The following is a 25,827-nucleotide window of genomic DNA, read 5'->3' as shown; positions in this document are numbered from 1 at the left end:
CCTGCCTGTCCTCCACAGCTCATCTATAAAGTGAGGGGGGGCATTGGAGGGTCCATACAGCCTTTCCTAAAGGTAACCGGGGACCAAGAAACCTGGGATGAAAAAAGCTCCAGACTCTAGGTGCTCAGAGTTCAAGGCCTAGAAGAAGCTGAGGGAAACACCAGCTGGCACTGTGGGCAGAGGAGACTTTATGCCCAGTGAGAGGTCTGAAAGGTCTGGCGATGTGTCCAGTTATGTAAAAAGTCTGTGAATGAAGAAGAGCCTGACAAACTTTTTAGCCAGCTCCTAAAGAAAACTTGTTTTTCTGTTGACTTAAACATAAACAAAAAAGCAAGTCAGAAGACAGAATTGGAGAAAATGGAAATCTTTATTTTTAAACACTAGTACATTTTCAGGCTGTTTTAAAAAGGAAAAATCATATTAGTTGAAAACTATGCATCAAAGCATATTTATTTAAACTCTAATTTTACAAACACATAATGAAAGAAATATATTTTATAAATATCTACTCAGAATATTATGAAAAAAAAGGTGTTTAAAAATAACAGCCCCAGATCTCCCTCTTTAAATATATAAAATTCCCATACAATTCATAAGAATTCTTTCTCAAGAGCCAAAAATTTCACAAAGGCCAACAACTCAGTTCTCATCAGACACAATCAAAATTAATAGGGATATAAAAAATGTAAAAGTTCTGTACAAGGGAAATTACAGATAGCACACGGGTAAATCTCATTACCATACAGGCCATTTGTGTTTTAAAAATGTTTTATAAAAACTGCCATTTAAAACAAATAAGTGAGAGTCCTTCCCTGACTGTGGAAAATATATAAATTATCACCTTCTTACCTGGGTATCGAGGCTCCCACTTGCTGGGGTTGGGGAGAGAAGTCTTCATGTGTTTTCTGACCAAGGGCCTCATGAGGCCACAGGTGAGGACCCACCTCCTCTGTCAGTGGCTTTTTTTGGTGGGCGAGTCGCTATTATTTCCTTTCACTTAGAAAAATTCTTTGGGATCATCGAAGACAATTGCTCACAAGTGAAAGCAAGATTAGGGGAGGGCTTCAGATTGTTGTGTCCAATTAATAACACTTGTAATCTGTGGTCTGGGTGACCAAACTCTGGAAAGCCCAATTTTCCACTGTCAGAGACACACCCGGTCACCTACCCCAGTGAAGCACATCGCAGGGCCCCAAGCTTGCACCTTCCTCTTTCCTTTTCTGGCCCAAGTTGCTCTGCTGCCTGCAGCAGCACAGGCAGGTCATTGTCTCTTCTGGCATTTTTTCTGGAAAGAGCTCTTCAAGAAAGTACGGTACACAGGGTCATCCACATACTCATTCTTAAACCTGGAGCTCAGCACTCTTTGTCTCTTTTTCTCCCCTTGGATTATGTCTGCTCCATAAAATGTGTCTTCAAACCGCATATCAGAGGCTGTGGACTAGAAAGAGCCAGTGTCACACTGCGGAAAGCATGGAACTTGACCATGACAAGAACGGACAAATATCTGATTTAGCCAGCTCGGGGGTGGGGACGGGGGTCGTGCAGAGGCCAAGCCACTAGCCCAGGATTTGGGGCTTCCCCACCTGCTCCATCCAGGCTCCTGCTTCCATGTAGCCCCAACTTTCTTCAGGATCTCCCACCCCCAGGGACCGTCCCCCAGAGGAAGCAGGATTAAAGTCTTCTCATTTAAATCTCCCTCACTCACCATCTCCCCTCTGGCTCTTGCCCAACCAGGTTTTTGACCAATCTGTCAACAGTCATCTCTAATTCACCCCACTCCTATTTACCTCTGGGCCTCTGCCCACACAACTTCCCCGAAACTGTCCTTGCTCCCGTCCAGTTCCTATGACACTTTTCCACCCTAAATGTATTTGACTATTCTGTCACCTAAGTATTGCTGGAATTGCTCTCTTCTCTGACACTTTATAAGCCCTTCCTCCTGCCTCTCTTCTTCCTCTGGCTGCTCACTGTTGATGTCTCAGGGGTTCTCCTTTCTTAACGACCTGTTCAACTCTGACACTCCTGTTGTTTTTGCATTTCTCCTCTCCACATATGCTCCCGGAGCCCTCACACCCACACTCATGGTTTCAATTCCTTCTTCTTCTGTAAGGATGCTCGTATCTCTCACTCCAGTTCAGACCTCCTTCTGTGCACAGGCCTGCATGTCCAACTGTCCAGCAGGCATCTCGGAGTACTGATCCCAGAGGTACTTCAAACCAACCTGCCCTAAATGCAACTCGAAGTGTTCCTTCACATTACTATCCTTCCTATACTCCATACACAGTATAACTATCCTATCCACATAGCTCCACTGATCACAAACCTGTCACTGTAAATGTCCCCCATCCCCATCCAGGCCCCTCCTACATGTTCCTTGAAGCCCTCCATCCTTTCTTCTTTGTCCCTCTGGCCCCATGGTACAGGCCTCACATTTCCTCCTCTAAACCACTGCAGCAAATGCCGCACCCCCAGGCTATTTTCTACAGAACCACCAGAAGAAAGTGCTCTACGAACTATCTGATTATATGACATCCCTGCTTATCATCTTTCAATAGCTTTGCTGCCTTTTAAGATGGTATCCAAGCTCTCTAGACCTACATAACGTGGCAAAATCCTACCCCACGTGCTGGTCAGACAGAATTATTTGTAGTTCCTGGCCACACCTTAGCGGCTCATCCCTTTCTGTCATTAGATGCACTTTTTCCTTTTCATGGACACTATTCTATTTTCTCTGCCACAGGCAAACTTGAGGACCCTTCTTTTGGTTCCTGTAAGACTTTATGTGTCAACGCAGTAGAATAAGGTCAGTGGCAGAGATGAGGAGCGGTTAACTTTCTCCGCACTAGGGATTCCTTGAACCCCTTGAGGGTGAGGATATTAGGGAGTGAGTACTGATTTTTACATGTTCTCCACACCAAGCGACATGCCCAGCCACTCAGTCACTGCTCAACTAAGTGTTACCCAAGTGAAGGAATGTGAGCTTTTTCTGTTATGCTCAGGTAAAGGCTACATTAAGACACTGTTTTTGCTTCCTAATTCCTTGCTACTTTGTCTCCTAATGTGCATTTCCAACTGATTCTCACTGAGGTAGAGTACTCCAGATGACGCCAGTGTACAGTGCATCTCACTGTCACTGAGGAGGCCACCTCCCCTGGTTGGTGACAGAGGCGAGTCCTTCATGAAGAAGAGATAAACAATGGAACAGTTACAAAGAAGCCTGAACACTAAAAAACAGACCCACCTGCACAGCGGGCATGTTCCCCGCCAGCTCATGAGATGGTTATCCAGGGCCACAGGGTACATGCACGGACCCCCAGACAATACATTGTTTCACTCAGGAAAATAATACCTAAAAGATTATGGGTTGGTTGGGCACCCTCTGCAATTAGGAGAAAACATTTTTGTTTCATTCATTCTTGGCAAAGTACTTCCTCTGAGTAATCTTTCCCTTTTATAAGTGCTAAAAGTTATCAAAGGAGAAAATAAAGCATCTATGAAAGTGTTGTCACTGTGTGAGAACAGCAAAAGTCAGCCTCTCAAATACAATAATAAAACCAATTTACCAGGAGCTCTACTTAATTATGCACCGTTGCCATGGTTATTCTGTGAGACAATAAAAGGTAATGGGGCCATTTCTGAAGTTAGTGGGAAAGAACCCCCGCAAAATCACCGAGGTGGATTGCTGACTCTTTTGAAAAATTTCTTCCCAAGTCGGCGTGTGTCTGAGTGAGCAGAAGTCATTAAAATATGAGGCCTCCTGTTTAGCAGTAAGGCTGCCAACCCATCCCTCCTTTAAAAAAACAAAAGAGATTTCTCTAATCATAAAATATCTTCCATCAATGAGTTTTCCAATTAGACTTGTTTCACCAACTGGAAAAAAAAAATAGCAGTCATAGATAGACCAACCAAGGGCCAGAGGGTTATATATGACCTGAAGGAAAGGCTGGATTGCGATAACAGGAGCACATATAAGTCTTCAAATGCATTAAAACAGAGGTAGCAAACTGGATTTAGTGACCGTGAGCCTTTGTTCCTGAAGATATTTTCTACTAGGTTCAGTTGTTTGATATAACAGATTACATTCAGATAATACATGTGATTTATATATTTTTTACTGACTCTTATTTTTAATTAAACATTTTTCTCTGAGAATTAAAAAAAAAGTTGGATGTTGGTGTGATTATTCAGAGAAATGGATCTTAGGAAACTCAGGAGCTGGGTTCAAATAAAGCTATGCAGAAAGGCAACCTGGTATTGGAGACAAATCTATTATGGAACAAAGAAATTGTCATCTGAGCAGAAAGTAAAAAGCATTCTTTTAATATGATTAAGAAATAGTATTTGAAATCTACAAGACACAGCTGGTGCTTAATCATACATGCATTAGAAAATCAAAGACCTGAGAGCCTTAGAGAGGACCACCTAATCCATTCCCCATCCTTCAATGTGTAGGTGAATGAATGAATGGAGGAGCAGCAAGGGAGGGCAGGGAGAGGAGGGAGAATCTATGGAAGACAGGAGCACAGCATGAGAGGTAGCCATCTTTGGCATCTCGAAGAAGAAAGTTGTTCTTAAGAGATTTTTAAGATGTAGGGTATGGACAGATTTTTTTTAGATCTTTGTTAGGAATTAGCCAATGTCTTTACAATAGGAATATTTGATTTTCTCTTTCCCTGCAGTTTATCTGGTGGTTAATCTATCTTCAGGTGTGTGGGTTCCCTATGTGTCACGTTTCTCACTGGGTGGGTAGCAGGGCTGTTACTATCACTCTGCTCTTGACTATTTCACTTTGAAAGAGCCTCCTCGCAAGGATGCCGCTCAGAAAGTCAGTTGATACCTGGTGCAGTTACCCTGTTCCCAGGACCCCACCTGATAGGAAAACGAGCTAAATATACAACTGAAGATTTAAGGAACCCAAGGATTTTCCAAATTAAGGTAACTCTACCACTGCAGGAAAGTGTATCATAAGCATTCACTGAAAACTAAGGGTGTCATTTATTCTGAAAAAAAAAAATTAGTTTTTTTTTCATTTTAGTCAGAAAAATCCCATTCAAATTTCCCTGTTCAGGATTTATCATTTTGCAGCTGTAGTAGATGCAATTCTAAATGAGTAAAATTGACTTCATTTCAGGGTCTACTAAATATTTTATGATACAATAATGAAAACTAAGTTATTGTGAATTATATTTTTTAACAACTTCAGTTTTGATTATTTGTCCATGTTTGTCTTTTAATGGCATGTATAAAGCTTGAAACTAAAAACATTTTCTTTCTTTCTTTTTTTTTTTAAACAGCTTTAGTATTCCCACACCTAGTTTTTGGGCTTTTTTTATTCCTTTAGTTATAAAAGTGAGAGCTTGGTTTAATTATGAACTGACACAAACATTAATGAGTTTCTGGAGAGACATTAATCAATATATGATAAGGCTATAGAAAACCACACGTTCATTTATACCGTGTCCCCTTTAATCTACTACTGAAAACTTCCTTTAATGTTGCTTCTGCTGACAAGATTATAAATCCCTGGATGGTACCTTTGTATGTTCCTGGTGCCTGGCACAGAGTATGTATTCAAAAACTATTCTGGTATGCCAATAAGTGTTACATCAGTTGACCTCATTAGAAAGGAAAACAAGGAACCTGCACTGGTTTCCTGTTTGGGGCCAAATTTGAGGTTTGCCTACATAAGGGAAAAGTTGCACTGGCTTTCTTGAAAATCAGTCCAAAGACCTGAGTATGTTTCCTGCTGGGCTTGGGAAACAGAGGGAGAGGATGAGAGATTCACATTGCAGATCCCTGTGGGGTATTTGCCAGCACTTACAAAACGAGCTTTCACTCTCTTGGGTAATTCTTCGTCTAAAGTGTAGATATCCTCTCTCTTCATTGCTATCTGGGATCCATCTTCAAATTCAACCTAATGAGAAATAAGACATCACGATACATGTGTATATATACACACACACACTTTTGTACACAAAGAAGAATTCATCATTTTTTTCAAGGTTCCAATTAACTACATAATGAAAGGGAACAAAGGAGTCAAGCAGAACAAACAGGAGGACCAGCCAACAGCTCAGGAAGGAAGGAAAGTTCTTTCCCTTATCAAACTAAGAACAATATATGTTTTCAAACAGGCCAAAATTCTTGAAAATGAGTGTCTTGGAATATGTGATATGAAAACTTTATCCTCAGCCCCAAAGCAAAAACAAAGAAATATAGCTGCTGCTCAAATGATTTCCCAGAACATGAGACTGAGGCCAATTTAGCATTAAGATTGGCTGGGCCTGTAGGTACCGTTTGTTTCTTCAAGAGGCTCTGATACCATATGAGGGAGAAATGATGATATATTTACTCTTGTATAATAATCCTCCCAGATAAAGTAATTTTTCAAGTTCTTAGAGAACTTTAACTTTCAAAACTCACTTTTATCAAATTGAACCATTCAGCCAGGAAAATCCCAGGTTCTCAACCTCATAACATGTAAACCACAACACTGTGTAAAAACCTTCATCTGAAAGGGAAATTTAAAACTTTTTCTTCAGGCTAATAAAATGGCAGCAAATAATTTCATAACCAGTTTGTTCAACATTTTAGGAGATTTTGTCAGAGAAAAGTAAGTGACACTGGCTAATAGAAACCTAGATCACTTGGGGGAAATTCATCAAATACTTGATTTGGAGTGAATGTTCTTGGTTTAGGTTTAACCACATGTGACCTCTACCAGGAATAAACAACAAAAGGGCTGCAATCAGGACAGAATAGCTAATATGTTCTAACCTAAACCATTATGGTATTTTTGAAGTCCCCAAGTTGTCTGTCTGAATTCTGTACATGTAAGCTACAAAAATAGGCTTGCACTTCTGGTTAAAAGTAAGTGAAACCATGCAGCTACACTATGTTAATAAAAAACCTGTTGGAGTTTAAAAAAAATTACAATAAGGATAATATATATAATTACATTTCTTATCCATGTACTGCTCACAAATGACTAAGCTGAAACAGTAGGGTGGAATTAGGTCTCAGTCACAGGAGAGCACCTCTGTTACTTCCCAGATGGTTGAGATGAGGAGAGGCTTCTCTTCCTGGCCTTGTTTTAGCAGAATGGTTTCTTTAATATTTAATTAGGCCAAGGTGTCATCTCATTTATACAATTTGATAGCATAGCTAGAACTACTTGTGCCTGCCTTTCTTCTGTTTTAGATAATTAGAAAGAGAGAAAGGCAATTATAAAACTAAAAAGGAGTACGGTGAGATGACCAATCATTCTAGGACCAATGGGTCTCCCGGGATGCAGGCCTTTTAGTGCCAAAATCAAGGACAGTCCCTAGCAAGCTGGGATGGTTGTTCACCCTAGTTGGGACAGAGCTGAGAGTAAACTCTGGCCCTTCCCTTTACCAGCTGTGTGCTCTTCAACAAATTATTAAGTTCATGTAACCTTTTTACCCTATTTGTAAAATAAGGGTCAAAAACATTTATCTTACAAGGCTACTGTGAGGGTCAAAAAGTGCACACACTTAGGGTAGTTAGCACTGTGCAATAGGAATTTTTTTGGTTACAACTATTTTTATAAACGACTTTGCTTATTCAATGATGAGATTGAATAATTAGGCACAAAACACAAAATGATCTCAAAAGGGCACTTGGCTTAATGAGGAATTTTAAACTACTTGTACTTGAGAGACAACTTTAATATTAGCCTTAACTTTTTCATTGAGTCTATAAATATGCTTATAGTTCTATGTTGATAGGCCATCATAAATTCAACTGAAGTTAACACACTGATTACTAATTAGCCTGAATTTCAGCCTGTCCTCATTATGATACTTTTCATGTAGCTAATAGCTTTGCTACATGTAAGATGCTTCACGTTTGCACTAATTGTTTAATTAAATATAATTATTTCCTTTTGAATGACGTAGTAATGCTTCTTTTCTAGGAGTCTCCAGTATTATCATGATTTCTTATGATTTTTGCCTAATTCTGGGCATTCTGATACAAAGAAGCTCCAGCAACTTAACACCATGACAAAGGGGAAAACAGCCTTTACACGCACATGCACACACGTGTGTGGGAGTACACACACACACAATATGTGCATAAATGTCCTCCCCTCCCTACTTGCCTTGGGCTTTTCTAGACCTTGGAAAATGTTCAAGCTCCCTAAACCTCTCTGAACCCCTGTAATTACACTGCTCTAGTTCCTGGTGCAATGTCTTATAACGTACTCTTCCACTGAAGCCCCTCCTCCTTATCAGTCTTTGAACAATTTCTCCGCTGAAACTGGCAGTCTTATCATTCTCAAGCTGTTTTTAACTCAACAGGCCTGAACCTTCTTACTTTGTCTTTACTTCAGTCTTCCTGTTTTTACTCTACTGCTTAGCTTGAGCACAGTGATTTCTGCCACCGTGTTACTGAAAGCACTACAATGTACTGATTCTAATAAATGTGTTCCTTTTAAAGCCTAAAGGAATATAAATGCACCTGTGCCATCCATGTTGTTTTCTTTGTTAGAGTTTAACTCCTTCTCATTTCTGACAGGGATAAAATATTTTCATTGTTTAATTGTATATGTGCTATTTAATAATATCTAGAGCTCCTTAGTGAACAGAATACTTAACCGATTGCTGTACTTTTAGTGAACTAAGCACTCCTTTAAGCTTAGGTGGCCACAACCGTGTCAATGCATAATTTAGGTTTGAGGAGACACCCAATGGGGGTATGTCGCTCACACAAAAGCCACCCATTCAGGGGCTGCTGGCTGATGAAGGGCCATCATCGTCTTGGCTTACAGTGAGAGAAAGCAGTCAGTTAGTCTTTCCCCTATGAGGTACACACAAGAAAGCAGCCTACCATCCAGTTGCTTATCTTTGTGGCCTACCTATATTCTTTACAATTAAACAACCCATCAAATGCTATTAGTTTCCCAGCATTGAACTTGATAATAAAACTCCACTATCTGGGTCCTTAGACACCAAATCTTTGCCTCCTTTATAAAATAACAGGTACTCCAAATTCCTGTGGCTTATGGATCAGCAGCACAAGGGATATACACCTGCCCTCTGGCTTCTCCTGTCCATCTCAGCAAGCATCGCACAGAGGACAGCACTCACCTGGTACATGTGGGCAACATTTGATCCCAGATATTTTGCCCCATAGAGTTTGCCATCAGGCCACTTGACTTGGACAACTTCTCCCTCGGCAGGAGGGCCCAGTTTCACACAGTCTCGGCTCTGTGGAAGAAATAGAGACAGGCTTTTCAAGCAAGTGTCTAAGTGACTGCCTTTAGAACTTAGCAAATGATGAACTCCTGGCAATTAAAAGGAGTTATTGCCTCTGTGTTTTATGGATTATGATCTTGCATGGGTGTTCAGGGGAAGAGATATGAGCCAAAGGAGTACTTAAAGATTCAGCCTACATCATAAAGCTGCAAAGGAGCCACCATAAGCCAAGCAGGAAAAAAACAGCAGCATTTACATTTGCTACTTGACAAAGAATCGTTCAGAGGGTAACTAAAATATGCGTGGAAACTCCTTTAGCTGAAGAAGAGACCAGCTCATGATTTACAACACCTGACATTTATGTAGCATTTTGCAGTTAACCAAATGCTTTAACATACAACTCATTTGATCCTCAATGATCACTCCACGAAGTAGGCAGAGATTATTAATTATCTCCATTTTACTGACAAGGAAACTGAGCCTGCAAGGGGGCTCCTTTAAGTTGTCAGAATCTCTGGAGGAGTGAAACTGAATAGGAGAATAAGAGCTGGGACACACAGGTGGAAATGGGGCCAGGGAGGAACAGAGTGAGGTCCAAGCCGGCAGGCTTCGACAAAACAGCAAGGGGAAAGGAAAGCAAGAAGCACCTGCAGTGCGGCAGGTGAGGCTGGGAGGGGTGTGTGCTGTTTAGCAGGCCTCCTGAGAAGATCCTTGGACCTCCCTGGAGAGGCATGCTTCTGCCGGCCGCCCTTCCTCCTCCCACAGGCATCCCTGGTGGTACCCATAGCCAATCTTTCCATTTCATGTCTTCTACTCAACAGTGCCTCCTCCCTAAGAGAGTAGTTCAGAGCAAGCCCTGTAGTCCATCCTGAAAGATGCTTTGTTTTTTGGTAGGGAACGGAGGTAATGGGTCAGATAAAATGTTTTCACAGACATAGTTTGCAAACTCTTAAATTTGAACGTATTGGGTATGACATAGTAAAATTTTAATACAAATGAATTAAATACTTGACCTCTTTGGTAAATCTTTTGCACATTTAGCAATTTGTGTTTTGCTAATACTGGTACTTTACTGACAAGGCCAATCTGACTGATCGAAATGCACACTTGACCAATCAAGCTATAAATGCTCACTGGGCATGGTTCTATGGTTTAAATGAGAGGCACACACAGGAAGTATTTAGTTGTTTATGACTAGAAATCCACCGTCTCTTACTTTTCAATATTAATATAAATTTTGCATTATAAAGAGTGGCCATTTCATTGTTGGGTTGGAGTACACATGAGAGGCTCAGCTATTCATTTTTCTCACTGCAGACTCCCTTCCATTTAAAGCTATGGGCAAAGAGAAAAGCTCTGGTGCTCAGAGGCTCTACAGAATTGACAGTCTGTATCTAACTTAGTTAAATAAAAATAAGTTTCTCCTTGGCCTTTGTAGTATTTGACCTCTGGGCATGCAGAACTGAAAGGGTAGGCTGTGGAAATGTACTCCACATACGTCCCTGGGGTTACCATCTCACTTTGCATTTCCCTTCCAAAGATATACCTGGTACCAAGAACACTGGAGGGTACAGCTTCTCTACACATACTATCCAGTCTCCTAGGCTGGGAAGTTACATCAGCTCTGGGATAAATGAGCTCAAACCTGGAAGCTTTGGGGATAGGAGTAGGGAGCGGGGGGTGGGGGGGGAGGCGGCACAAGAGTGTATGTCTTCCCTCTCCCAAAGTTTTCTTTCATGTGGAGGAGCTCCACTGGGGTAATGTTCCTGGCTTCTTTTCCACTCTCATTCACCCACTCTTCCAAGAGAACAAGCAGTGACTTAATTTTGTTGTTGTTGATTTCTGAAGGAGATGGCATTTTCTAAACCATGCACCACAGGGCCCTGGGGCACCCCAGCAAACTCACAGGGGCTCTGTGGCATATTTTCAGGGGAAACACAGTGACACTCGTCAGACACCAAGCTTACCACCATTATTCATAAGCTGTTTAGACCCAAGTTACTTAATAGATGGATTTTTTACTGTGTAAAAAAGATGTGCTGGGATACCCAGGGGCTGGGAGCCAGTAAAGTTTGGTAACTATGGCTTTACTCCTCATGTTCCCTTCCTCTTTGGAGCCACCCTGTGGACAGAGAACTCAAGTTCTGCTCTGCTCCTTCCCTGGAGAGTAGCTGGCAGTGTCCTGCGCCTCTGTCAATAGGAGGTCTGTCTAATCCTCAGGTCCAGGATTAGGAACGCTGCTTGCCCACAGATATAAACCACACAGTACAACATCTGCTTTATTAGTAATGAAGATCTTTTCAATTTCTAAATCCTGACTCCACTGTCTCTCTATATTGCTTTTCCTCAAGCAAGATAATTTTATTTATTGGGCCCTTCAATCCCAAGAGATGGAATTCAAGGCCTTGGGGGAACACAGAGGATGCACTCCCTATTTATTCACCCACCAAAAACAACTGCCAAATAGGAGACTTGGTTCCTTACTTTTAGAGATCTAACCTTTGACAGAGACTTTCTAACCTTTAAAATAATTCTCCAAAACAAATCCTGCTGTGAAATTTTAAGTACCCTATCACCAAAGGTGTGGCAATGGCCATGGAAATGTGGCCTAAGCAAAGTATGACTTGAGCAATTTATCATAAAAATATAGCTTTATTAATAAACTAAACACATGCAACTTTACCAAGTGAGAAACAATTAAAAAAAAAAAGGTGTTTGAAAACAAAATGTCTGAGATACAGACTGATATCTGTCTCACTGTCAATTTACCCTTTACTCACAAGTCTTGACTTGGCATTGAAAGTGCCTGACGTACAGCTCACTCTCTACCTAACTTTGCTCTGTATCAGTCACAAAAAGATCACTTCATGCTCTTTCATGTCAAAATCTAGGAAGGGCACTTCAGTTTGCTTTCTCAATCTTGCTTTCAGAACTCTTTTTTTTTTTTTAATAATTTTTATTTTGTTACATTAGTCACCATACAGTACATCCCCAGTTTTTGATGCAATGTTCCATGATTCATTATTTGCATATAACACCCAGTGCACCATGCAATATGTGCCCTCAATATCCATCACCAGCCTATCCCAATCCTCCACCCCCCTCCCCTCTGAAGCCCTCAGTTTGTTTCCCAGAGTCCACAGTCTCTCATGGTTCATTCCCCCTTCTGTTTACCCCCCTTCCTTCTTCCCTTCCCTCTCCTACCAATCTTCCTATTTCTTATGTTCCATAAATGAGTGAAATCATATGATAATTGTCTTTCTCTGCTTGATTTATTTCACTTAGCATAATGTCCTCCAGTCCTGTCCATGTTGCTGCTAATGCTCGGTAATCGTTCTTTCTGATGGCTGAGTAATATTCCATTGTATATATGGACCACAGCTTCTTTTTTTTTTATTATTATATTATGTTAGTCACCATAGAGTACATCCCTAGTTTTCGATGTAAAGTTCCATGATTCATTACTTGCATATAACACCCAGTGTACCATGCAATACGTGCCCTCCTTAATAACCATCACCAGCCTATCCCATTCCCTCACCCCCCTCCCCTCTGAAGCCCTCAGTTTGTTTCCCAGAGTCCACAGTCTCTCATGGTTCATTTCCCCTTCTGTTTACCCCCCTTCCTTCTTCCCTTCCCTCTCCTACCAATCTTCCTATTTCTTATGTTCCATAAATGAGTGAAATCATATGATAATTGTCTTTCTCTGCTTGATTTATTTCACTTAGCATAATGTCCTCCAGTCCTGTCCATGTTGCTGCTAATGCTCGGTAATCGTTCTTTCTGATGGCTGAGTAATATTCCATTGTATATATGGACCACAGCTTCTTTTTTTTTTATTATTATATTATGTTAGTCACCATAGAGTACATCCCTAGTTTTCGATGTAAAGTTCCATGATTCATTACTTGCATATAACACCCAGTGTACCATGCAATACGTGCCCTCCTTAATAACCATCACCAGCCTATCCCATTCCCTCACCCCCCTCCCCTCTGAAGCCCTCAGTTTGTTTCCCAGAGTCCACAGTCTCTCATGGTTCATTTCCCCTTCTGTTCCCCCCCCCACCTTTCTTCTTCCCCTTCTTCTCCTACCGATCTTCCTAGTTCTTATGTTCCATAAATGAGTGAAACCATAAGATAATTGTCTTTCTCTGCTTGACTTATTTCGCTTAGCATTATCTCCTCCAGTCCCATCCATGTTGCAGCAAATGTTGAAAAATCATTCTTTTTAATGGCTGAGTAATATTCCATTGTATATATGGACCACATCTTCTTAATCCAGTCATCTGTTGAAGGGCATCTTGGCTCCTTCCACGATTTAGCTATTGTGGACAATGCTGCTATGAACATTGGGGTGCATATGGCCCTTCTCTTCACTATGTCTCTATCTTTGGGGTAAATACCCAGTAGTGTAATTGCTAGATCACAGGGTAGCTCAATTTTCAACTTTTTAAGGGACCTCCACACTATTTTCCAAAGTGGCTGTAAACAACTTGCATTCCCACCAACAGTGTAAGAGGGATCCCCTTTCTCCACATCTTCTCCAACATTTGAACTTGTGGGACTTCATCAAGATAAAAAGCTTCTGCACAGCCAAGGAAACAGTCAAAAAAACTAAGAGGCAGCCCATGGAATGGGAGAAGATATTTGCAAATGACACTACAGATAAAAGACTGGTATCCAAGATCTACAAAGAACTTCTCAAACTCAATACACGAGAAACAAATAATCAAATCAAAAAATGGGCAGAAGATATGAACAGACACTTTTCCAATGAAGACATACAAACGGCTAACAGACACATGAAAAAATCTTCAAAATCATTAGCCATCAGGGAAATTCAAATCAAAACCACATTGAGATACCGTAACCTTACGCCAGTTAGAATGGCAAAAATTGACAAGGCAGGAAACAACAAATCAGAACTTTTTTTTTCTTTATTCATAGTAGAAGAAGAATAAAGAAAAACAGCCAACTATGTAACAACACAAAATTGTTCTGTGGATCTCCTTTCCTTATCCTCCACCAGGAGGCATCCCTCAGAGCCTTGATGGCTACCTTCTCATTCTCTGCCAGGTCAGTTAGACGGAAGTGGTTTTATTCTGATTTGCATACAACTTCATTTAGTATTATTCACTATTTACACCCCAGCTACTTTCCAAATGGATTCAAGGCAGCTCATAGTAAAACATTAAAAAACGTATTTCTGTAACATCTAGTTTCCCACATAGAAAAACGATTTCAACTTACCAGCTGTCTCAAAATTTTGAGTTTGCCAGAAACTTTCTGTGACTACATGGAGTAAAAAGCATTCAAACAGGAATGGAAGTAGAAGCACGTGGGGTGGTGAAAGGAAGCTGAAAGTTTTGACACTGAGGTTTTCCTGGTCCCTCCAAAGCAGGAGTCTCCCAAATTGTCACAACCACTAATTGAGTATTTTTTACTGACCATCTGTGTGAGACACTGGAAGAGTGAATAATGTCCAGATCCCCAAGCTAGGGACAGAGGGCATCTTGTCCACTCCTGGAGGCCGGTCACACGGAGCCCCATATCTGTATGGCGTGAGCTCCTCAGGGTCCTTGAAGGGAAATCCATGCGGAGTGTGAGTTTTGGCTGCCATGATCACTTCAACCAGAAAAGAACTTCTATTTGATTTATGAGTTGAATAAGATTTACTGACTGAATAATCTGAGTAAGAGTTCATATTTAAAAAAAAAAGTTTCTCTTAAAAATAAGAAGTCTGAAAAATAAAATCATGAGGGGATTTAGTTTGTGAAAAGCCCCAGGGAATGGTCTGCCCCCTCTTAAAGGCCTTCAGCTGGCTCACACCTCCCTGGGCTGTGCACAAGGAGCATAGCTCCTTAAAGTGTGGTCCCAACTGCAGAGGCACACATTAAAAATGAAGATTCCAGCCTCTGTCCCCCCATAGCTCTATGTGACCCAGTGATTTTTTTAAAGCATTCTCATATTCGAGGTCTTTTAAAGGATGTAAAGGATGTAAAATGCTAAAGAGGTCTTTCCTAATGCAGTTCTTAGTGTGCTGTTGGAGCAAGTAAACACCTTTGCTGGAAAATTATATGCATTAAAACCTTGACTAATGCATTTTTCTCAGTTGCTGTCTAGACCCTCAGAAGCAGTTTGGCTTCACCTGACATAAATGGCTGTTTACCATTTGCTGTACTGCCTCCAGGGATGTGTAAACTCCCCTAAAACCTGCCAGAGCCCTGTCCACTGGGACACTGGTGTCTGGAGCTGCCGGGAGGCCTGGAGCTAGAGTACTAAACAGATGATGTGAAAATTAGGGACAGAAATCATAATCACAGTCAAGAGCAGGCTCCTGGCTATGATTAAAGGGCTCTGATGAAAGGACTGAGATGGGTCATCAACCCAGGCAAGAGCACGGTGTCGTATCACACCGCCGCCAAAGTCAGGGCTGACTCCCGCGCTTGCTCCACCAGCTACAGAGAAAAGCCCGACCGCCAGGCTGATTATTTGAATTCTGAAGTCACTGTGTTCTTGGAACTCTTACCGGGGCCTTTGCAAGGACGTCTATAAGCGGCTGTGCTTGAATGTTGCCTGTTTTGCCACGTTCCCCCTGACCCATCCTCACCTCTACTCCTACCAAGTATAAACGACAGAGCAGGCAACCCTGTCTCTCAGTCCGGCCGTAGCACAGGAAGACATGGTACTTGAACTCCCGCTGGTTAATCGGCCTATAGTTTGGGACTTCTGACAGTCCCCCTTGGGGAAAATGCTTAAGTGACCGGGAGCAAACTGATACCAGCAGCTGTTAGCATTTTGAGGGCTAATCACCTGCTCATTAATGGACTCTGGCAGGGATTAACAAGACTGACTGATAGCCATGCACTAATTGTACTAGCTATCTATCATTTGTTTGGCTGCCCAGCATCTGAACCCTCATCTCCCCTTCAGAGTCTCCGTGGGAGGCAGCACTGGCCTGCCATGACAGACACTGGAAAATGCCAGATACTCCCTTACCCAGCTTCCCTGGCAGCAGACATGGATGGGGGCCTGGCCAACTGGCTGCACCTGCTCAGAGTGCAGACCCTGTGACAGAGACACAGGGAAGCGGCAGAGGGAAACGCTCTCAGAGGGCAGCAGTGACGGCCGTAGCGGCAGCCGCCATGCACCAAAGGCAGAGCCCGGGGCCAGGCTGACCACACAAGGGGGAGCAGCTGTGTCCTTCCTGGACTGGGTCTGTGGCCCGGTCCTGCCCGTGTTCCAGCTGAGCAGCCTCCCTTGTTTTCGTCAGTTCTCTGACCTTGTTCTTTTGTATTCCTGGACAGTCTGTGGGCTTCCTAATAACTTTCCACTAAATTTCTTTAGTGCTTCAATCAGTTACAGTCACTTTTTGTTGCTTACAACTGACAACCCTAAATGAAAAGTAACTGCTGGTTTGGGTGATGGCAGATCCCTCCTCCCACAAAGTACAGATGACACCTTTCATTTAATGGTGGGATACAAAACTGGAGGGCTTCCCAGACCACCCAATTCTCATTCGAGGTGTTGACGAGGAAAGCCACATTTCAAAAAGGAAAAGAATGTATTCACAGCACCACCTTCCTAATCACAAGGCTTGGCCTTAGATCATTTGTGACTGTCCCCAAGTTTTCATTAAACACCACAATCTGAAGATGTACTCTCTTTAGGGATATCCACAGAATGTGTCCCAGGCCAGAAAAGTAAGTCACCAAGTATCCTGATCCGTGGTAGGCTCTCAGGGGACTCTTTTAAAGGGAATGAACCATATTTGGAAGGATTAAATCCTGGACTATTTGTTAAATAGAAGTCATATTTAATATCACCCTTCATGTGGAGATAACAAAGACAGAAACATTTAATATTATTTTCCTTAATAATTCTTTGTTCTGAGCATCTACTATGAATTCAGTAGGGGAAATTCCAGAATTTTAAAAGATAGAAAAAACAAAAACAACCCATATTTCCATCACCTAGAAGAAAATGCTGTTACCTCCCTGTCAGAATGGCTAAAATAAAAAACACAAGAAACAACAGGTGTTGGTAAGGATGTGGAAAAAAAGGAAACCTCGCACACTGTTGGTGGGATACAAACTGGTGCAGCCACTGTGGAAAACAGTATGGAGGTTCCTCAAAAAGTTAAAAATAGGGCTATTCCCATATGATCCAGTAATCAAATCACTGGGGATTTACCCAAAGAATATGTAAACACTAATTCAAGAGGATACATGTACCCTCTGATGTTTACACCAGCATTATTTATAATAGACAAATTATGGAAGCAGCCCAAGTGTCCACTGACTGATGAATGGCTAAAGAGATAGAATATACATACAATGGAATATTATTCATCTATAAAAAAGAATGAAATCTTGCCATTTGCAACATGCATGGAGCCAGAGAGTATAATGCTAAGAAAAAAAAAAGAAAATGGAATTTAAGAAATAAATAAACAAAGGAAAAAAGATAAGCCAAGAAACAGACTCTTAACTATAGAGAACAAACTGATGGTGACCAGAGGGGAGGTGGGTGGAGGGTGGGTGGAATAAGTGAAGGGGATTAAGAATATACTTATCATGATAAGCACTTAGTAATGTATAGAACTGAATCACACTATATCATATACCTGAAACTAATTTAACACCATATATTAAATATACTAGAATGAAAATTTTTTTAAAAAGTAAATACTGTTACCATTTGGATTTATCTCTATGATTCTACGTGTTTTTAAAAAAGACCCTCCTGTACATACATGATTTTTTTTTCACAGATACAAACTTTATTTTCTTTCACATGGAGGACAACTGAGCTCTCCAAAGAGGCAGACAAGGCTGCCTTTTGTGAAGAGCTCAGTACTGCAGCTCTTGCCATGTTCCTTCACTCATTCCACAGCACTTGGAGGGAAAAGGTCTTCCTTTTTATTGTGGTAAAATAGGCATAATATAAATTTTACTATTTTAATTATTTTTAAGTACACATTTTGGTGGCTTTATGTACCTTCACAGTGTAGTACAACTATCACCACCCTCCTCTCCAGAAATGTTTCATCATCCCAAACTAAAACTCTGTATCCATTAAACACTAACTCCCCATTCCCCCCTACCCCCAGCCCCTGGCAACCTCTACTTTACTTTCTGTCTCTAGGAACTTGACTATTTCTAAGTACTTCATTATAAGTGAAATCATATAATATTTGTCCATTTGTGTACATTTGTAATTTTGTGCCTTGCCATTTATTGCCTATAATTACATGGTGAATATCTTCTTAAAAACTCCATTTTACTGGCTGAATGCATCCAACATTATGGCTCTTCCACAATTAATTTAACCACTCTCCCACTGTAAGACATATAGGTCATTCCAATTTTCTCCTATCATCTATAATGCTATTGTATATTTTTCTCCATGAATCTTTGTCCAAATCCTGACTATATTCTTAGAGTAGAGTTCTGGAACAGGAGTAAGTTGGTAAAAGGTATATAAACTATTTATAAAGTTAATTTCATTAAGCTTTGAAAAATTCAACACAGACTCATTTCTCTAGTGCAATAAATCTTAACCACCACAGAAAATTCTCATTCAGTCAATCTGAGGTACGGTCCAAGCTAAATGCACTCTCAAACAATCTGATGCTTGGCCAGGTTGATGATCACTGCTCGAGATCATCTCCAGAACACACTATACCTTCTACGTATAAAGAAAATAATTTCAAGCTGCTTCCTTTGCATGTAGCTTTTCTACAGTGAGAGACATGTAACATACCTGAAAGAAAACTTGGAATACCCCTGCACCAAGGTGTCTTATTTGTGTTCTGTCCTAGTTATAAAACACTGTCCCTGCAGCCTGTGGGATAATGGATTCAAGCCGACCTGCTTCCACACTGACACTCATCACTCGGGGACAACTCCAATGCTGATGTCCAACTTTCCTTTTTAATAGGTTTTTCTTTTGTAAGGGAAACACAAACACCATTTCTCTATCCCCCAAGATGCTCTGGTTGTCTCTGTGAAGCTGGGGCAATGCCTCATTGTTCCCTCAAACACCTAGATTCTTTCCCAGCAGTCACACTTCACCAATGCCCTGACACTTAACCACACCTGTCTTCTAAAACATAGTGTCTTCTCCATAGAGAGGAAAAAAAACAACAACACTGACACATATTTGGTGAATTCCTGAGGGCCAAGTTTAGCACACACTTTCCCTTTTGCCAAAAGCCAAGAGTGGATACCATGTCTGGTAAAAATACTGAGGTGCCAGAGATGGAGGTTGTTTTATGTTTATGAAATGTTAACACAGCATTAAACCTCAGACAATATATTTCCAAAAGAAGTCACACTATCAGAAATAGGTGAGATTCTGGCAAGCAAAGGCTTTAAAAGGCACAGAAAATACAATACACTTTGTTTTGTAAATTATCTTTCTAGTTCTTTTAAGTGATACAGCATAGCTGACCCAACAGCAAGGGCATATAAGAGAGGGACATGGAGACAGTTAATGGTGGTGTCTCTGAAACACCAACAAGGGGTTCTCGGCATTCTTGGGACTGGAGAGGATTAATGGAACTGAAAGGCTCATTCACTTTCCAACTACCCACCTTTGAGAGAGACCCACCCCACTTCCCAGCCTTTTCTCCCTCCCTCTGGCATATACTCTCCTCTGCGCCTGGTCCTGAGCTCAGCACTGGGAAAACAGAGACAAAAAGAGTCCTCCTGAAGTCCTTTCTCTCAAATCCAGTTGGGGACTCAAATATTTCCATGAATATCTACAATACGAGGTACTGTAAATAATAATAGGTAAATGGCTGGGAAGTGGGGACTCTTTCCATGACTCACCCTCCTATGACATCAAGTGTATCAAGGACCTTCCTCATGTCTTCCCCTCAAAGTTAAATCACCCTCCACATGAACTGAATTAATTAAGGAGCCCCGATTCAGGACTCTCCTGCACTCACTTGGCTAGGTAAATGCGGACACTCTGTAAGCTGTGGTGACAGCAGCTCTGTAGTCCTTAAAGACAGATGCAGACGGAGAAGCAAGCTGGTAGCTCCAGCAGCACTTTGTGGGGATCACTGTTGGAGGCTTTGGCACTAGCAACTTGATTTTACTGGGGCACCCATAGTTGGTCAAGCAATCCCACTGAATATGTTGAGTGGTGTGGCCCAGTCAGGAGGACAGAGCTGTAGCCCTGACCCCTTTCTCTACCTCTCGAGATTGTTCTGGAGTGATGTCACCAATGTTTGCAGGGCCAAAGCCCCATCACACTGGGAACCAAAACAGGAAATCTTTCATGTTCATGTTCTAAAAGCCCCAGAAACACAAAGTACTTGGAAAAGGGAATTTGTATGTTAAAGCTTTTTAGTACTTCTTAGATCTTCTTTCAATAACCTCTCCTTTTATAAAGTTTTGGAGGCTACATCATTTGTAAGTGTTACTGGGAATCTTATGCTTAGGGACCTCTAACCAATGAGTTAACCGAAAATTACTGGCCACCACCACCAACAATAAAACTAGAAACACAGTCACATCACTACTTGAGTGTTTATTATGTACTGGACACCATACTAACTGCTTTACACATTATATTTCAATAATTTCAACAATAATCCTGGTATTTAGCATTATCTCTACTTTAGGGTTAAGGTAACTGGTACTCCCTTGCCCAGGCTTGCACGGCTGCTACACATCAAGTTTGTGTCGCCTTGGAGAGACAGCCAACACCACTTATAAGCACTGTCTCTGGACTGGCTGCATCTTCCTCCTGTTTTCCTGGGGACACTAAGGCATAAGCACCCCAGGACTGTAACTCTTCATACTCAAATAAGGAGAAAACATTGCCATCTACAGGGCAGATCTATTCCCCCTTTTATAGTTGTTGGCAAAGGATAACATGCATGAGGGGAACAAAATATTTTATTACGTCAATAAAAATTTATGTCGCAAAACAGAAAGAGTCTTGAGGTGAATTTCTCAGTCATGGTTTCTAAAAATAAACATCAGTTCCAAAAGCTGAAAAAAGATGAGGAAAGGAAAGACAGAGGTAAGCATTATGGGGCGAGAAGACTTTCCTGTGCTCACATGCCATAATAGCGGCTTTGCAGTCACGAGAGCAGCGCCTGGCCAGCTCTGGCCTCTGCGGATTCTCATTCTGCTCCGCAGGAACCGCTGCACTGACGCGGCACAGAGCACAGCTTCCACGGTCTGCGGTCACGCTGCCTGGGGTCAAAGAAGGGCCTGGACCCATGCTACTCTGGATGCACTGGTTTCCTCATCAATCACATGCATATAATAATACTACCTTAAAGGATTGTTGAGAGAATTAGAGCTAAAATATATTTAAAAGGAGAAGAGAACAGAGAAGCACAGCACAGTGACTGGCAGCTGGTGAGTTTGAAGTGAACTGTGACTGGATTTAATTCATATCAACAAGGAACATCTGGAGGACGATAGCAAGGGGACAGAAAACCTTGGGAGCGATGATCCTTGAGACTTAAAATTGTGACGACAGGATGCACCGAGAAGCCAAGAACCTACTACAAAAGATGATCAGACAAGATTATCCCAGCTGAAATCTAAAACAACCCAGTGGAGTCAGTAAGCAGGTGTCATCTCCCATCTAGGTAAAGCAGCACAATTATGTGCACCAGGTAACACGGCCAATAAGTGGACAAGTGGGGCAGTCATTCACTCAACACCTAATTTTCAAGCATTTCTTGTATTCTAGGAACACTGGGATTAAGTAGTAAGAAAAACAGATGTGGCTTTCTACTTCATGTAACTCCTTAGTGGAAAATACAGACATTAAAAGAAAAAATAAAAATAAAAAAGATAAGTGTAAGAACTCCTCTGTCATAGAATTACAGTGCAAAATACTTTAACAGAATGATTATTAGCACACTACGTGGTTACCATATTCCAGAGAGCTTCAAGATGCCTCAAGAGATGGGAGAACTAAAATGAAAATTTGACACAAGAATCTGGATGGATCCAGATAAAGAAAACCAGGGAAAATGGGTCACAATATAAGGAGTTCTTAGAATGGTTCAGATCTTTTTAAAAAATAACTTTTTACTATAAAAATAAAACATGCTCATATGGAAACTATAAAAAGGTGATAAAATTAAAAATCATAATCACCTATGATTACATTCTCCAGAGATAATCAGTAACATTTCAATGAATTTCCTTCGAGGATTTTTCCTTGCACGTTTATATTTTTATATATAACTGGGATCATACTGTACATACTGATTCTTCTGTTTATTATATTATATATGTCTACTTATATATTCTGTTTATATATTATATACCCTTTGAAAACATGATTTTTAATAGCTGCATAAATAATTCACTTAACCTTCCTCCTAGCTACACTGGTAAGTGTTCAATGGCTAGATGAAAGGAACAAGGAGTTGTCATGCTTGCATGGTCAGATTGGGTTTAAGGCACAGTGTTCTCACATCTGAGAGCAACCTTTTGGGTGGGACACTATCCAAAAAATTTCATCCTGAGGGGTGTCCTGGAGGAAGAACACTCTGAGAACCACTTTCTCATTAGATCATTCCTTCCTTCTCAGGGCAAATATGTGTTAAGTGGTGAGGCACAAGGACAATTTTCTTTGGATCTGAGGAGACGTGGGAGGAGCCTGATAGCTCTCCACCTACATGAAGAGCTGTGAGTAGAGAATGGGCTTATTCAGTTTTGTCCTAGAAGTCAAGAACAAGACTGGTTCTTGGCATGGTTCAGAGGCAGCATTTAGGCTCCATGCAAAGAATCCAATGCTTCCTAATAATTACAGCAACGAATTGGTAGTGAGCTCCCTGTCACTTGTAGTGTTCAACAAGGACTTGAGGATCACTCACCATGGCTATGGTACAGGAAACTTCTTGCACTGGGTAGGAATTTGAGGGAGTCACAGAGGAAAGTTAGGGGAGGGAATGGGTGGTTTAAAGGCTGTGGCAGGAGGGGACTTACCCTCAGTCTATCTTATTTATGTAGCAGCCCTGAACTGCACCAATGGTTACCAGAGCTTTTAGGCTAAGATTCTCTCATTGAGTGCCCTGTCCAAGCCTCACTGAAGTTATAGTGGATTAGGGTTATGGTTCCTAAATTTCTCAAACTCTTGTCGAGTGCTGGTCCGCCCACACCAAAGTATTAAGAATGGAGTATGCAAAGAATGGGAAGAAGAATCAGGCACAGATGGACAGTTATTTTCTCCCTTAATCTAATTTCGGTCACTAGGTGGCTATGTTCCCTCAGCTCTTTATAACATCGGCTTCTTCCATGGCCAAAGAAAGTGAGCATCTTTCTAGATCAACACCCCAAGAAAACCTATTCATACAGCACAAACTTGTTCTCTGAGGGGCACACCAGAAGGTCTGTTTTAACATAACCGACTGGGTAACTTGCCAGTGGGTGAAGCAGAAAACCTAGAAATGATGAAAGAGACAGGTGTGTGGAAAGCCTACTGCCATGGAAAAGACTTTTACAAAGCTTCTATGGTAAAATGTACAACTGCAAAAAGACATCATGGTGTGTAAAAATATGTCAAGGATTAATTACTCCTGGGCTGCGACTTAAGAATAGCTTGGTCCTCTAGTCTCCAAATGATGTTGCAGTTTACAAATGTCATACCACATTGCGGTGTGCACAAATCAACAGTCACTTTCCAGATCTCGGCCTCACCCAAGCTGGCCCAGCATGTACTCCTTCACACTGACCACCCACGTGGTCATCAGGGCCTGGAATCAGGAATGGGGAATGTGTGCAAAAGAGTGGATGTCTAGGCTAGGGGCACATTCTGATACTTACAGTCAAAAATGAGTCAGAATAACCCATTGCTTTCTCCCCTGCCAGAGTCAGAAGAGGCCTAAGAGATACATGCAGGACAATGTCCCCATTTTAAAGAGAAGGACGGAACAGTGAAATGACTTGCATAGAGTCGCAACTCACCAAGAGATGGCTATCATTTAATTTAATTTTGCATTTTACAGCCCAGCAGTGTGAGATTTTGAGCAAATAAGTAACATCTGGAGAGGATTCCACATATAGGTTTAAACAGGAGAAATAGGAAGGGGTGAAGGCAAACAAAAGGATTTGTGAGAACAGGATTTGTCAAAAAAAAGTCACCCCGTATTATATTAAATTCAGAAGCAGACAATTCCTGAAGCATATGTATGTACAAATGAAGTAATCCAGAATTTCCTCAAAGGTGCAAATATGCCTGAGCATAGCAATAAAATGTGAGCAACCCCAGTCTATAAATACTTCACATGTAAGCCACTTCTGCTGTTAGTTTCACATGTCCTTCTTTTCAGATTTAATGCAAACGCATAAACTTAAACAATCATGTTCACAACAGACTGTCTTACAAAGAACAGGACGTGCGTAATTACTACCAACCTATTTCTGTAGAGATTAGTCTGTCACAAATGGCAGACAGATAAATAAGATGGTTGAGCAGAGGATAATGAATCAATCTATTTACTCAACACTATTACCCTTAAAAGGAAGTCAGAAATTTCAGAAACTCCCCAAATGATTCTTGTGTTGTCAGAAAGACCGTCAAATCAAAATAATCTTAATGTGAAATTAGGGAGAATTTTGCTGTTTTTACATTCCCAGACAAGAATGAAAATGATATGTAGATAACACACTCTTGTCAGATTTATCCAAACAAGAGCTTTTAATCCAAAGACTTAAAAATACATTAGAGAAGGGCAGTGAATTTAGCTTTACTGATCCCACTCAAGCCAGGAATGCTTGGCTCAGCATTACACTGAGGATTCTGTTGTGCCCTCTTTCTGATAGTTAACAAACCTTTGAAATGGGAACCTCTTTGTTCTTTTCATGCTGGTTATTAATCTTTATTTGAAGCCTGATTCTTGCTAACATCTGACTTGCTTAATGAACACTGAGTAGTCAGTCAATTAATATTTCAATTATGATAGGTCTTTTTTCAACCTCCCCCCAAAAAACACACGAAGTTTTGTTAGCATCCTCATTACTTTCCTTGAAATATACACCTGCAGTTTTGAATTGATGTCAATTTGCAAGTATTGGCAACTGTGAACCAAAAAGACACCAAAGGGAGGTGGGTCACATGGTAGAAGGGCACCCACAAGAGGGGCCAGTGGATATGATGCTGGCACTAGAACAGTGGAGCCCAGCTGTCATAGGTTAAACTGAGAGGGGGTAGTTGTGAGTAAAACCCCAGAAATGATGCTATGAAAAAGTAAACATGGAAGTAGAGGAAGAGGGGGCGCCTGGGCCGCTCAGTTGTTAAGCATCTGCCTTCGGTTCAGGGCGTGACCCCGGAGTTCTGGGATCGAGCCCCACGTCAGGCTCTTCCGCTGGGAGCCTGCTTCTTCCTCTCCCACTCCCCCTGCTTGTGTTCCCTCTCTCGCTGGCTGTCTCTCTCTGTCAAATAAATAAATAAAATCTTTATAAAAAAAAAACAGGAAGTAGAGGAAGAGAAAAGGGGATGGATTTCCAGGAAATGGTTTTAACATCCATCACTAACAACCAATTAGCAATCATATTAATAGTACATGGGATGCCAATTCTTGGCTTTAGCAAGTCAATATTATGCCTAGTGCACTCAAACAA

The 25,827-nt window shown here is 41.3% G+C and overlaps 1 protein-coding gene across 13 annotated transcripts in view; it reads right to left on the bottom strand.

The window, feature by feature from the left end:
• Nucleotides 1-331: 331 nt before the first annotated feature.
• KDM4C (lysine demethylase 4C) overlaps nt 332-25,827 on the bottom strand; it is a 502,429-nt gene continuing 476,933 nt past the window's right edge. For all 13 annotated transcript variants that reach the window (XM_034663835.1, XM_034663840.1, XM_034663834.1 and 10 more), the window contains 3 exons: nt 9,111-9,230; nt 5,822-5,914; nt 332-1,438 (listed from right to left, as the gene is read on the bottom strand). In XM_034663835.1, coding sequence (XP_034519726.1) covers nt 1,262-1,438; nt 5,822-5,914; nt 9,111-9,230 — 390 coding nt within the window. In that variant the 3' untranslated portion in view covers nt 332-1,261. The remainder of the gene's footprint in view (nt 1,439-5,821; nt 5,915-9,110; nt 9,231-25,827) is intronic.

Source organism: Ailuropoda melanoleuca, chromosome 7 (genome assembly GCF_002007445.2).
Source record: "Ailuropoda melanoleuca isolate Jingjing chromosome 7, ASM200744v2, whole genome shotgun sequence".
NCBI classification, from domain to species: domain Eukaryota; kingdom Metazoa; phylum Chordata; class Mammalia; order Carnivora; family Ursidae; genus Ailuropoda; species Ailuropoda melanoleuca.
The sequence above is the reverse complement of the archived record's forward strand: the minus strand, read 5'-3'. Positions and strand labels throughout refer to the sequence as shown.